The sequence below is a fragment of the Pteronotus mesoamericanus genome, unplaced genomic scaffold (assembly GCF_021234165.1).
Source record: "Pteronotus mesoamericanus isolate MK-2021 breed Mesoamerican mustached bat unplaced genomic scaffold, CSHL_Meso_final contig_502, whole genome shotgun sequence".
Classification (NCBI taxonomy): domain Eukaryota; kingdom Metazoa; phylum Chordata; class Mammalia; order Chiroptera; family Mormoopidae; genus Pteronotus; species Pteronotus mesoamericanus.
The window spans coordinates 2143248-2157153 of NW_026555187.1; the positions used below are offsets into that span (position 1 = coordinate 2143248).

General features: G+C 52.2%; 1 protein-coding gene across 2 annotated transcripts; it reads right to left on the reverse strand.

The window, feature by feature from the left end:
* Positions 1–1884: 1884 nt before the first annotated feature.
* FKBP8 (FKBP prolyl isomerase 8) lies at positions 1885–10836 on the reverse strand. Of its 2 annotated transcripts, none has more exons than XM_054578891.1 (9): positions 10735–10836; positions 8992–9305; positions 6827–6996; positions 6568–6656; positions 6111–6328; positions 5419–5591; positions 3406–3483; positions 2818–2949; positions 1885–2403 (listed from the first exon to the last, which is right to left on the reverse strand). In XM_054578891.1, the coding sequence occupies exons 2-9, from the start codon at positions 9278–9280 to the stop codon at positions 2317–2319; spliced, it is 1236 nt and encodes a 411-aa protein (XP_054434866.1). In that variant the 5' UTR covers positions 9281–9305; positions 10735–10836; the 3' UTR covers positions 1885–2316. The 2 variants fall into 2 exon arrangements, with proteins under 2 accessions (XP_054434866.1, XP_054434865.1); XM_054578890.1 differs by having other exon boundaries at positions 6111–6331.
* Between the last annotated feature and the right edge of the window lie 3070 nt (positions 10837–13906).

A 13906-nucleotide genomic window follows, 5' to 3' on the forward strand; every position in this document is an offset into this window, starting at 1 on the left:
CCCCCACCCACTCCTGGTGCTTTTAGGGAATTAGGGAAGCCGGTGAACTTTGCTCAGGATAAGAGTAGGCTTTTAATAGAATAAAGTCCTGGCGCTTTCCTTTGGGGAGCCCGCCGTTGCCTTTCCCCTTTCCTCCCCCTCTTCTTCCTTCCAGGCGCCTTTTCCTTTCCTCTCTTTTTCCTAAGCTCCAAGCACCCTTCTTTTGCTTCTGTAGCTTGTTCCCTAAAGCCCAGTTCTACCTCTTGTGAATTTCTAAATAATCCTTCTCTTATATTTTGGGGGAACAAGAAACTGCACATGCCTCCCAGGCCCTCAAAGATGACTGTAGTCCAGCTCCCCCATTTTTTAAAAAAATTTTACATATTACAAAATTAATTTAAAGTGTAAAATTCAGTGGCATTTAGTAGTCACAATGCTGTGCAGCCACTACTACTACCAAGTTCCAGAACATTTTAATTACCCCAAAAAGAAACGTCATACCCACTAAGTCACTCCCCATTGTCCCTCCCCAGTCCCTGGCAACCACTAACCTACTTTCTGTGCCTATGAATTTGCTAATTCTGGATACTTCCTATCCATGGAATCAACATTATGACCTCGTGTGTCTGGACTGTCTCACTCGGCATGTTCTCAAGCTTCATCCACAATGCAGCCTGTGTCAGTACTTCATTCCTTTTCATGGCCAAGCAATATTCCATTGTGTGGACTGACCATCTTGTTTACCCATCATCTGTTGATGGACATTTGGGTTGTTTCCACTTTTTCACTATTATGGATAGAGCTGCTGTGAACCTTCACATACAAGTTTTTCTGTGGATGGGTATTTTCTATTCTCTTGGGTCTGTACCTTGGAGTGAAATTGCTAAGTCACTTGGTAATTGTTTAACCTTTTAAGGAATTGCCAGACTATTTTCCACAGAAACTGCATCATTAAGCTCTCCTTGTACAGGTGAGGAAAATGAGGCTAAACGCAAGTGCTAGCTCACCCAGGAAAGCTCCTCCTGGGCTCCTGGGCCTCCAGACTTCAGGGAAACTCTGGGGTTGCTTTCTTCCTTTAATCTAATTACAGATGGTGGTGGTCATAGGATGAAGATTTTCAGGTAAGAGAGGAAGGTGAAGTTCAGGAATCTTCCGTATGTCCCTGCCCAAGTGATCCTGTTAGTTCTGCCTGCCACTGCCAAGACAGCACTACCATCCATATACCCCCCGATCATTAACTGCTGAGGTTTTGTGCTCAGGGCTTAGGACCCATGGGTGCCTTTTGGGGTGGATACAGTGGTTTGGAAACGGAGGAAACTCAGGCTTGGAGAAGTTCTGCCATATGAGGAAACTGATGCCTGGAGAAATTCAGACAATCAGCAACACTGCAACCATAGGCTGTATATTTGGTAACAAGCATTTCTCTACTTTACACTCACTATCCCAGAGCCTCCCAACAGTACCCCAGGGACAACAGAGAAATCACCAAGCATTGGTATGTTCATTACCTTGGGGCAGCCCCTCAACACATCCTCTACCTGGCCAGCTAATTGAAGAATCTCGAGCCTCTGTATTGGCTATGCTGCTGCTGCCCAGACACAGGGCTGTCAGCTCACAGTACTACAGACCCATTTAATTGTTGGTCTCAGAGAAGCCCCCAGTTAGGTCCCATCAGGGTCCCTGTTTTCAGTTAACAGAAACAAGACGGGATGGGGTAACAGGCACAGGGAGTGTGAACGCCTATGGAGTTCACATCTGGGTGCTCTAGGCACATCATCCCACTTCTTCAAGCTCATTTCCCCCTCTAACACACATCTGCTGTGGCCCAAGAGGAGACCCGCCCCCCTTCCCGCTCTGGCCCAGCCCCAAGTGGCGGTGAAAGAAGGCTCCAGAACCAGAAGAATGCAGGGTGGGAGGCTTTATTTCACTTGGGTTGAGGGAGAGCCTGGACAGAGGGCAGTACACGGGGCAGGAGAGGTTGGCACTTGGACAGGGACTGGATGGGGGGAAAGCTGCCCCCAGGCCTTGGGAAGGAGAAACTGAGGCAGACCCCTACTGAGACCTAACCTGGGGGGGGGCAGTGGGGGTGGGAATTGGGTCTGGAGGAATGAGGGCCCCCTACTTACGGGCTGGACGGGGGCTCGTCCCTGCCTCACTTTCCTCCTATAGGGCCTCAGTCCCTCCTGTTCACTGGGCCACATGACCCTCAAACCTCGCTGTCCCTGCCCCAGAGGAGGAGGCTAGGCCAGAGAGGGTAGTGGACAGGGAGCCTGGGAGAGTTAGGGAGCGCGTGGTAGGGTCCATGGTGCTCAGAAGGGGTGGCGGGCACCTGGACAGTCAGTTCCTGGCAGCGATGACCACAGAGAGAGCCACACCCCCCAGGGCAACAGCAGTTGCCCCGAACAGCCACTTCCATGGGATGGACTGTAGATAAAAGGGAGGGAGGAGGAAGCTGGAGGGCAGTCAAGACTGATATCTTCGGCCTCGGGTACCAACAGGACCCCTACAGGCCTTCCAACAAGCCCCTGCCTGACCATGCCTTTCCTGCTTCCTGGTAAACTCCTTTACGTGCATCAAAGCGCAAGCCAAATCTCCCCTCCTCTGGGATACCGCCCCTTTCCCTCTGGATGAGCCACCCCTCCCCACCCCAAGCCCTACAGATTGTATTCCATCTTCTGCTTTGGTCTTGGTCACACAGGGTCAGGGCCTGTGTCCCATCATGGTCCAGCACAGCTGAGGTGATGAGAACATCAACGTTTGCAAAATGAAGACTGTCCCTTTACGTGGTCTGCCCTGCCCCTCCTGCAGGAGCCTCCCTGCCCACTGGCCCCAGCTTACCCAGGCACCCTTGCCAGGACACTTGGCAGGCAGCCGGCTGGGGTTGCCCAGCATTTTCCGGTACAGGGCAGTCTCTGTGCTCCGCTGGGCGGCATGCTTTTTCACTAGCTTCGAGAGCTCTGCGTGGATCGTCTGGGAGAGGGGGATGGCAGTTGGGCTAAGAACATGACCACCATCGCTGGAGCTCTGCCTTTCTGGTGCCCTGGGTCACTCTAGGACTGGCACCACAGGAACACAAGGGCTCCGTCTGCTCCCTCTCTGGGCATCGGCAAAGTGGAGACTGCCATCTCTGTGCCTCCAGGGAGCCCATAGACGGGGCAGAGCACAAGATTCTGGGAGGAAAGCTGGGGACATTGGCATTGGCCAAGCTGGCGGCACCCTTGGCTTCTGGGACCCCTGGTTCAGGATGAGCCCAGACCACTTGTGTATGGGTCATAAGTGCCTCAGCAAGCTGGCTAGGGCCCTTCAGCCACCTACTCCCTGCCACTGCTGAGGTAAAAACACAACAGGGAGAGCCACAGCAAGGAAAGGGGGACATCCCACGTAGGCCGATAGGGCAAGTTCCCAGGGCACCCCTGTTCTGCTCACCTTGTTGGAAGGTTCCAGCTTCAGGGCTGCCCTCAGGATGGGGATGGCCTCACTGTACTCCCCTTGCTGGGCCAGCACCTATGGGAGGACGGAGGTGGCATCACTCTGGACCCACAACTGGGCCATGCTTTCTTTCATGACACCCAGGTATACCAGGCTCCTGGCCACCCTGAGAAGTCCCAAATCTATCCCCAGGAGTCCACTCATCCCACTCTGCTCTCCTGAGCCCTCAGACTCCATGATCACCCCACTGGATTCAATGTTGTCCCCTCAACATTCTCCTTCCCTGAGTGCCTATTTCAGCCTGTACAAGAGATCCAGTCACCCACTTCACCTACTCCTCCCTTACCACCTTGGCTAGGCATTTCCAAAGCTCTGACCATGGTGAAGGATTCAGAACCAGCATGGTAACTCAAGCCAACCAATAAGATCCAGCCTGAAATATGCTGGTGCCACTGGGAAGCCAGATGTTGAGCGGCAAGAATGTAAGCCTGGAGCTTTTGGGGGTCAGGAGGGAGCACCTTAGTCACTCCCAAGAGAGAAGCCTCCCTGACAGCAGACCAACATAGCATTCCCACAACATTGCTAATGCCTGGATCCAGCCCTGCCTGAACCCAGCCACCCCGGACTGGACAGTGTCACAAGCCATTCCTCCTTTTGCTTCAATCTTCTTGAGTGGGTTTCTATCACCTCCAACCAACATATCCAAACGTGTGAGCTACACAAGCAGCGTTATACACCATTGAAAAAAAGGAATGACATTGTATTCTTCTCTACATTTCCATGCAGAAGTCCACACAAAGCAAGTGCGTAAAAAAATGCTGGCTGGCCTTGGCTGGTGGCGGCTCGGTTGGCTGGAACGTCGTCTACAAACTGAAAGGTCATGGATTCGATTCCCGGTCAGGGCACGTATCTAAGCTGCTGGTTCAACCAACCGTTTCTCTCTAGAATCAAAGTCTGTCTGTCTGTCTGTCTCTCTCCCTCCCCCCCTCCCTCTCTCCCTCCCTCCCATCCTTCCTCTCTCTCTCAAATCAATAAGCATGTCCTCGGGTGAGGATTTAAAAAGAAATGCTAGCTGGAGAGAGGCCCTGCTCAGGTCTCTCACAAACATGCCAGTGACCCAGTGCTTGTTTGCACCTCAGTTTTCTCAGTTCACTGCTAAAAGGAGCTGAAAAATCCCCATTCTGCCCCATCCAGGGTTGCTGTGAGGAAGAACAGATGGGAAAGAAAACAATTAAGGTCAAGTCCATGAGGCCAAATTCTCCCCTATGTTCTGCCAAAACTGACTAAGCACCTACTGTGTGTCTGGCCCTCTTTGCAAGGATAGAGATTCAGCAGTGAGTGAGACAGACAAAATCTCCACCTCCTAGCAGGGGAGATGGACAAGAGGCTTGACACCTCCATATGCTGACAGTGACATGGGAAATATGAAGACGGTGGCAGGGGGTTCAGGGTGGGGAGCGGCAAGGGAGGGCTTCCCAAAGAGGTGACATTACAGCACAGACCTGAAGAAGGCAAAGGAAGAGCCCATGGGGGTACCGGGGCTATGAATGTCTCAGGCGGAGGGAATTGCCTATACAAAGGTAGGAGTAAGGAGGCTAAACCGTATGGAAGGAAGCAAGAGGTGAGTTGGAAAATGACGGGAAGAGAAGAAAAATCAGATGACTCAACGCCCCAAGGGCTGCAATGAGAACTTAACTTTTGTTCTGAAGAAGAGGGAAGCCACAGAGGATTATATGTAATGAGCAGTCACCATTGGGCCATAGACCAGTGTGTGGGAGCCTAAGGCTTGGGGTTCACGTCTGGCCTCGGTCAGTGAGTTGCTACAACTCATATCACACTTCTGCACCTGTCTGGGCCTCAGCGCTTCTACCTGTACCCCAGAGAGCTTGGGTGGCTGACGCCTATGCCCTTTCCAAATCCTGGGTTCAGATCCAGTCCCACTGGTCTGGGCTGGGAGAGCCAGCCTGCCACCAGCACCTGCGGCCTGTGGCCCACCCAGCCATGGCCCACCTTGCCCTTGCGGAAGAGAGCCTTGATGTTGTCAGGCTGGTGCTCAAGCACGAGGCTACAGGAGCGCAGCGCAGCCCGATAGTGGTCTAGCTTCAGCTGCGAGGCTGCCAGGTTGTTCAGACATTTCACCTTCAGCTGCAGGAGCTGCTCCTCCTCTTCAAATGTCATGTCCACTGTTGGGGGACAGTACTCAACTGCAGGAGCCATTACCACACCACCAGCCCCTCACAACCACCTGCCCACTACATGACCTGAGCCAAAGCCCACTCCTCTGCACCTGGTGGAAGAGGAGACTAGGGAGGGGTCTCAGTTATGAGAAGTTGTCCCTCAGGGGACCTCAGTGCCCCCAGCTCTAAAACAGGCCAAGACTGCACCATTCTCGGCACTTCCAAGAAGTCTGCAAAACAGAGCCCAAGTGAAGCATAGGCTTAACCACAGGCATATGGCATGATACCATGTGCTGTCACCGACACCTCTACATCTACCTGTGTCCTGTGACATCCCATTGATCTGGGATCTACCACAGGGCTGGAGTGGGCCTTAGCCTAAATGTTAGGGACAGATGAGCATCTATCCATACTCTGGAATATTCTACAACATTCTGAGTGTCAGGTCCTCCATGACTTCTCCAAGGTTTCTGACACTAACAGACACTTTTGCCAGGGAGGTAGGGGGATTGACCGGGTGGTCACCTTTGGCGCTGGAGGTGATGGCCTTGATGGCGAGGTCATACGAGTTGGCGGCCAGCACAAAGTCAGCCCGCTGGTAGTGAGCATTGCCGCACTCCCGCTTCCGGTTGGCCAATGCCACACGTTCCTGCCCTGTGAGCATCTCCAGGTCAGGTCCATCCACAGCTGTCTTCAGCGTCACCTCCAGGCACAGGGCCGCGTGAGGGGGGATATATGGGCTCCTGCTGGGGGGTGGGGCAGGGGGAGCACTCAGACCTGGCAGCCACCATGACAGCACCCCAGACACACTGGGCAAGACACACTGGGAGCAGGCAGGAAAGGACTCAAGTCCTAGAGCTGGCCCTACTCAGTAAAACATGAGAAAAGTGACTCTTGCCACCCTTGAGCTATGTGACCTGGTGAGTCATATACCTACCTCCTCCCTACCCCAAAAGGGACCCCCACAACGGCAGGTTCTCACCTGCCCTGGGGGCCATAGCAGTATTTGGAATCCGCAGTGACCATAGCTGTCTCCCCCACATCCATGAGCGGGACACTGAGATCCAGGGCCTGGTGTGCAGAGGTATGAGGAGGGTCCTGAGGTGGATCCAGGAGCAGCCTGCCCCCGCCCCAATTCAGCCCACCCAGCTATCACCACCTCCACTTCCATCACTCCCTCCATTCCACCTCTGCCCCACCCTACCCTGTGCCAGGCTGCCCACACTCTAACCCACTCCCACCTGGATGACGTCGCAGTCGCCCAGGGTGAACACCAGCTCCGGCTCCTCCTGCACTCGTGTGCCGTTCTCCAGTGACGTCTGCAGCTGCACTGTGACCACCTGGCCCTTGGTAGGGCGGCTTGAACCAGGAGGGCCTGGGACCAATGTCTTCTTTCTCAACAGCCCATTCCCTGCCAGGGACCGGGGACAAGCAGCCTGTCACTCAGTGGCTCACTGGCTCAGTGGATCCAAGCCCTTTCCCCTACAACCCCCACCAGCTTCACCCATCCCAGGAGTAGCCCAGCCCCAGGGCATAAGCTGAGCTTCAAAAGGCTGCTCTGCCACTTACTGGGCAAGTGACCCCACACCTTTGGGCTCAGTGTCCCAGTAGTCTGTAATATATCACTGGTCTAGAGGACAGCCTAAGTCTGAGTGGATTCTAGTCTAAAGGCTAGGCACAGAGAGGTGTCTATTCGTTTTCTGGAATATTCTACGATGTTCCAACTTTGTGTGCTGCTTCACAACTTGTACATGCCCCTGCATCCAGCCTAAGAAGCACTGATCTAGTGGATTCTGGAGGTCCCTGTGTCTTGAGATTTCAGGGCACTAATAGTGGATATACTGACAGAATCGAAATCAAACACCGCCTCTCATCGGGGGAACTTTGGGCAAATCACAGTCCCTCTCGAGGCCTGTTTCCTTGCCTGGAAGCCTGAACTATGACTTTAGAATATAGCTGACTCTCAATATAAAAGGACAGAGCCAGCCTCCTACTCAGAGGCGGAGCAGGGCAGCTCCTTATATCAGTAGAGAAAAGCTTCCCAAACGCCAGCATGGGGCAAGCACCCTCACCTATCTGAGCCTCAGTCTCCTCATCTGTATTCTAGGAATTACGTCACAGGGTCGTTGTGAGAATAAAGTAAGATGGTGGGCAGGCCTGGCATGGAACCAGCTGGCAGTCAGTATTACCTGGTGTTATTTTTAGGAGTAACCTTTTTTTTTCTTTTTTTAAAAGATTTTATTTATTTATTTTCAGAGGGAGGGCAAGGGAGGGAGAAAGAGGAGAGAAACATCAATGTGTGGTTGCCACTTGCACACCCCTTACTGGGAACCTGGCCCACAACCCAGGCATGTGCCCTGACTGGGAATCAAACCAGCGACCCTTTGGTTCACAGGCCGGCACTCAATCCACTGAGCCACACCAGCCAGGGCTAGAAGTAGTAACGTTTTTATCAGCAGTGGAAGCAACATTAGTAACAGTACTGTTTTATCAGTATTAGTATTATTTTATACTATTGTTTTGGTATCAGTATAAATGGTAATAGTAACGATGAGGTTTTACTATTGTCTGTGTGGCACCAGCATTAGTTAGCATGTTACACAGATATCAGTACTAATAACAACACGATTCTCTAGCTTTCAGAATTGCTGTGATGGGGTCCATGGCAAGGACACGTGCGGATTCTCCGAGTTCTTTCTTGCAGGACTTCTCTGAGAAATTAGAATGCTAATGAATACTGTGAACCAGACAGAGGGATGAACAACAAATTGCGATGTTGAGATTTACGTGATCTGAGGACACATTTTTCCAGGGGACAGGCACTTGTCAAACAAATGCCAAGGAAAGAAGTAGTGGAGGCCTGACTGGTGTGGCTCAGTGGGTTGGGCATTGTCATGCAAATCAAAAGGTTGCTGGTTCAACTCCCAGTCAGGTCACATGCCTGGCTTTCCAGCGAAGTCCCCAACTGGGGGCTTGCAAGAGGCAACCAGTAGATGTACCTCTTGCACATCAATGTTTCTCTCCTTTTCTCCCTCCTTCCCCCCTCTCTAAAAATAAATTTAAAAATAAAATCTTAAAAAAAAGAAAAGAAAAGAAAAAGTAGTGGAGGTTGCGAGCTGCTGGCACCTGGAATGCTGGCTGCTGTGTGGCCCTGGACGGATGACTCAGCCTCTCTGAGCTGGGGGGTATGTGTGCAAGAGAGAGAGACAATGAAGGGGGTTCACAGACATGAAACATGTCAAGTAGCTGACTGTGTCTGGCAATCACCATGGTTACCACGTTTTACTTCCAACCTACTTCATGGCAGAGTTGGGGAAATCAGAAGAGAAAGCTTGGGCCAAGGTCACTACTGAACTGTAGCTGTCTAGGCCCTATGGGTCAACCCGAGCCACCCCTGCAACCTTACCCAGGATGTCCAGCCACTCTTCTGGGGCTGGAGCAGGCTCGGGCTCAGGCTCCATGGTGGCCAGAAACTCTCGGGCCAGGGCCCCAGGCTGTTCAGTCTCCTCCAGTGGGGGCTGCCCCATGTCCTCTAGCGGCTGCAGCTCACTCGGGTCCTCCTCCTCCTCTTCCTCTTCGCCTTCTGCATCTTCCACCCCATCCAGCACTTCGAAGTCCTCAAGCGGTGGGACCCCAGCAGGCGGTGGGGTGGCAGGCTCAGGGCCCACGGCAGAGGGCTCAGCACAGGATGCCATGCTGCTGGGGGGACGGGAACTGGCCCTGATGGGGGGAACGTATGAGGGTAAAAATCCCACCCAGCCCCTCATGTCCTCCTGTGCATCCATTCTTCACATTGTGGATCACTTGCTATGTGACTCAGGGGCTCCAGGCCTCAGTTTCCTCATCTGTAGAGTGGATAGAGCAACAACCCTGGCTTGCCCGGAGGATAAAGACTCAAGCATCAAGCCCTAGGCATTAGGCTCAAACACAGCTATTATTAGAGCTAAATAATGTTTAATATTTATAACCACCCCAGGAAGCAGGAAACATCCCCCCACATTTTGCAGAAAAGGAAACTGAGGCCCAAAGGAGCAAAGCCATTTGCCCAAGGTCACAGAGCAAGCCAACTGCAGGGGCAGGATTTGAACCTGGGGCTTTATCTGATTAAATGCCCAGAGGAGATGCTGGGTGGTTTTTAGGTGGACAATCCCTGAGATCTTGGGGAGACTATTTTTAGAGCCCAAGAAAAGGAGAATTGAATCTTTACCAAGGCTCCCCATCTCCACCTGCCCCTTCTCCTAAGAGGGGCCCTTCTGCTAACTTAACCACCACCTAGAAGACCCAAGCCTTTTCCTTACATACTCTGAACCTAAACCACACCAAAGACCCTAGCCCAAACACTTTCTGGGAGCCCTTTCTCCTCTCCTCAGGCCTCTTGACAAGCCTCCCGACAAGCCTCCCAAAGTGGCCTTCTTTATAGGAACGGTGGAGAGCCCCACCGCAGCCTACAGCCTCTTCCTTGGGCCATTAAGGACTGTCGCCCACCCCCAGGCCCCAAGCTTGGAGGTGGTACAGCCTTCGTTCTAAGCCACAGCATCCCCCATCCCTGCCAACCCTCCTCACCTGCCTGCTCCTTCCGGGCTCGGCCCCCTTTCCAGGGACGCTCCCAACCCCTACCCCCACAATCCCCTAAGCCTACACAAATAGCCCTCCCCCAACCACCGCCCCCAGCCCAGACCAGTTGCCCCCACAGCCATCCTATTGCCCCTATCGCCCCGTAAACAACCCGATGTTCCCAGACCGCCCCCTTCCTGATCGCGTAACACCCTACGCCTTCCAAATGCTCCCCCCCGCCCGTGCCTGGCCGTCCGTCAGCCCCTCACCCAGGCCCCCAACGCCCCACGCCTGTTTGACGCCACCAGGCTGAGTCCCCAGCCTCCAGAACCCCTTGAGTGCCCCGGGCCCTGCAGGTATTTGCCAGCAGAGCTCCCCTGGCTCCCTTTGGACCTTCTGGGCCCCCACCCCCGCTGCCCCCGCCTGGCCGCACCCCCTCCGGCACTCCGACCCCCAGCACACCCCGGTTCGCCTCCCCCGCGGCCCTTCGCCCCGCCCATAGGCTGCAGCCCCCGCCGCGTCGGCCCCCGGACCAGCCTAGGCCCGGGCAGCGCTCCCGGCCGACGCGGCCCTGCAGTCGCCCCGGGACACGTGCCTCCGGCTCCGGGACCCCCGCCTGGGGTCCTGCGCCCCCTTCCCGCCCCCAGCCGCGGCCGCCGCGCCTCGGGAACTAGGCTCGGGCACCAGGCCCCGCCCCTACAGTGCCTATTGGCCGCCGCCGCCAAGACTTCAGTACCCATTGGTCTAAGCGCACATCCGTCTCAGGCACAGGCACCGCCCCCTTCCTGCTTGTATCCGCGGGGCGTTATTAAAGGGGCAGAGGCAGCCGCGCGACCCGGGAGGGGGCGGAGGCAACGGGTTCTAGACCAGTCCATCTGTGGGTCGGAGCTGTGCAGCGTGTGCGATTCAATGCTCCGGTCTGAGCTTCATCCTGCCCTTTTGTTAAATGGGGATGAACTCCAGTCCATGCACTCTAACCTTGGGGGCTGTTGGGAGGATAACATTAAATAGTATTTCCTTAAGGAGTTCTGGAAAACACACTCTGAAGTCCTGTAGACCCGAGGTCTCGAGGGGGAAGAGATGTGCCCAAGGGTACACAGAACCCCCGCCTCCCTACGTGGTATAATCCTGGGAAGGTAGCCTGGTGCATACCGGAGTTGCTCAGCAAAGACTAGGTGAGCCACTGAGTAAGCAGGGCTGCTGGGGGTAGTTCCTCCTCCCGGCACCCTCTGCGAGATGGTGATAAGGTGCCCACTGCCACGGGAGAAGGTGTCTGCCTCGATTAGATGGGTTTTTATGAATCATGGTTTAAAAAGGGGGGCATTTACTCCTCCCTCGCTCTATTTTCTTTCCTTCCCACCAGTTATTCCCTTCCAGAGTGATCTTGTTTGTTCTTTCGATTCTGATGCACCTCACCCATACCTGCTCCTTCCTGGAAGGAATTTTGCTTCTTTTGCTCCTCATCCCACCTCCTTGAATGACGCCTAATACCTATGGGAGTTCAATAAATGAGCGAATAATTAAATGAATGAGTGAGCCATTGGCTTTGGAAGTAGCTTACAGAGAAGGAGGTACTGGCTTTGGGCGGTAACTTGTTAGGTCAGAGCTTGTAGGTCACCTCCTACAGGAAACCCTCCCAGACCTCTCCAAGCCAAGGCCAGGTTCCCTGACTGGCTGTTCTCTTAGCATGCTGAACCTCCACTTCATAACTGACTTCTATCTGCCATCACTTGGCCTTACCTCTGCCTCACCCACAAGGTTGGAAGACCCCCAAAGTCTCAGAAGGGCCTGTAGCTTCTCATTGTTTTAGCTCTGAAGCCTACACAGTGCATGAGGCAAAAGGTGGGGGGGTGAGGGAACTTGGGGGAAAAATCTTTGTGAAAGGAAGGAAGCAGGCTGGCCAGCCAGAAGAGGTGGGAGAGCAGCAGGGATATGTGAGAAATGCCTGGAGAGAATATAAAATAAACTCTGGGCTAGTCCCAGCGCTGTAACTACACCTCTGAACTTCAGTGTTTTTATCTGTAAGGTGGAGTCACCCGTCCAGCCCCACCTCTGTCACAGGAACTGTAGTAAATGATACTAATACACAAACAACTAAAATAAACAAATATAAAATAATAACACCAAAATTATCACAATAATAATGGCTGGCACTCAGGTACCATAGCCGTAGACAAACATTCTACATGTGTTTAATCCTCATATTAGCCTTATAAAACAAATATTCTGATATTTGGAATCCACTTCATTGGCTACATAGACTTGCAATCATATCTTCCTGGTAAATCAAATTTGTGATTGTTGTGATATGCGCCTTGTTACCGCTATGCTTCTTGCCTTAGAGTGAACTTTGGTATTAAGTTGCATACCTGTTTTCTTTCTTTTTTTTTTTTTTTGTTCATTGATTTCTTCAGATGGCTAAACTTCTTATTCAATAAGAATTACCTTCCTAAGTTTTGCATTTAAAAAAATTTTTTTTAGATTTTATTATTTTTTTTTAGACGGGGGGAGGAAGGGAGAAAGAGAGGGAAAGAAACATCAATGTGTGGTTGCCTCTTGTGCACCCCCAACTGGGGACCTGGCCTGCAACCCAGGCATGTGCCCTGACTGGGAATTGAGCCGGCAACTCTATGGTTTGCAGTCCACTGAGCAACACCAGCCAGGGCATGTTTTCTTGGTTCATGTTTTAAAGGCTCCATCCTTTTCTACCCCTTATCTTCCACCTTTCCATATGCTTATGTTGTATATGTTGTCTCTTGTAAGTTGAGTAGAACCAGGTTTTGTTTTTTGATCCAGTCTGCCCATCTTTGTCTTTCAACTGGGGCATTTGGCCTCTTTATATTTACATTTACATTTACATTGGCCTCTGTAATTATGGACATATTTGGATTTAATATGCCTTCTTGCATGTTTCTTCTCTGTCACAACTACCTTATGCTCCTTTTCTCTCTTGATTTCTTTAGAATTGGATACATTCATTTTGGTAAGACTCTTATTATCATTCTACATATGTGCACTATAAACTAAGGTGCAGAGAAGTTAATTATCTTGTTCAAATTAACAGGGATGAAAGGCACTATGGGCCTGGTCTCTTCCCCCATTGACCTTCAATTCTAGCCAGGGAGCTGGATACTGCACAAGCAATAATGTAGATGACTATCTAATTTCAGCTGTGATGAATGCTATGTAGGAAATAAAACTGAAAAAAGTGGAGAAAGGTTTCTAGTCCCCAGATAGGCCTTTCCACCACCACTGTTCCCATCACTGGGCTGACAGAGCATTTCATTCACTTTCCACCCTCTACCTCAAATGCACAAAGGAGGAAAATATTTTTGTTTCCACTCTACTGTGCACAAAACATTTGGGACTGGCCAAGTCCCTTTTGGCCTCTACGTACAGTCCCACCCCCTTCCAGGACCCTTATAAATGTTTCCGGGACTTTAACGGCCCCAAGAGACTCATTGAAAAGCTTGACTTATCCAGCCTGGGTCTCTACTGCTGCAGCCTGCACACAGAGCCATGGTTCCACTTTTCCCAGCAGCTCCCCGCCCCCGCCCCCAACGTGGACTCCTCTCAGCATTGGCTGCTGTCTGGCTCGCTGAGCTCCACAATTCTCACAAAGATAAAGTCTATACTACGTGCTTTCCCACCATGCTGCCTTTTCTCCTGTGATTCCCTCAGACCCAAATGAATGTCAGCACCTATGAAACTCCTAATTCTACCTCAAAATCCCATCCAGATATACTTGCTTCCTTGCACTCAAAATG

Bases quoted from the DNA above. Each gene is read 5' to 3' on its own strand.
- FKBP8 (XM_054578890.1), bottom strand. From the start codon at position 9,280: ATGGCATCCTGTGCTGAGCCCTCTGCCGTGGGCCCTGAGCCTGCCACC. The intron at 6,657-6,826 runs GTGGGAGTGGGT...TCTGCACACCAG, and splicing joins GCGACTGCGACGTCATCCAG to GCCCTGGATCTCAGTGTCCC. The intron at 2,404-2,817 runs GTAAGCTGGGGC...TTTTATCTACAG, and splicing joins GTCCTGGCAAGGGTGCCTGG to TCCATCCCATGGAAGTGGCT.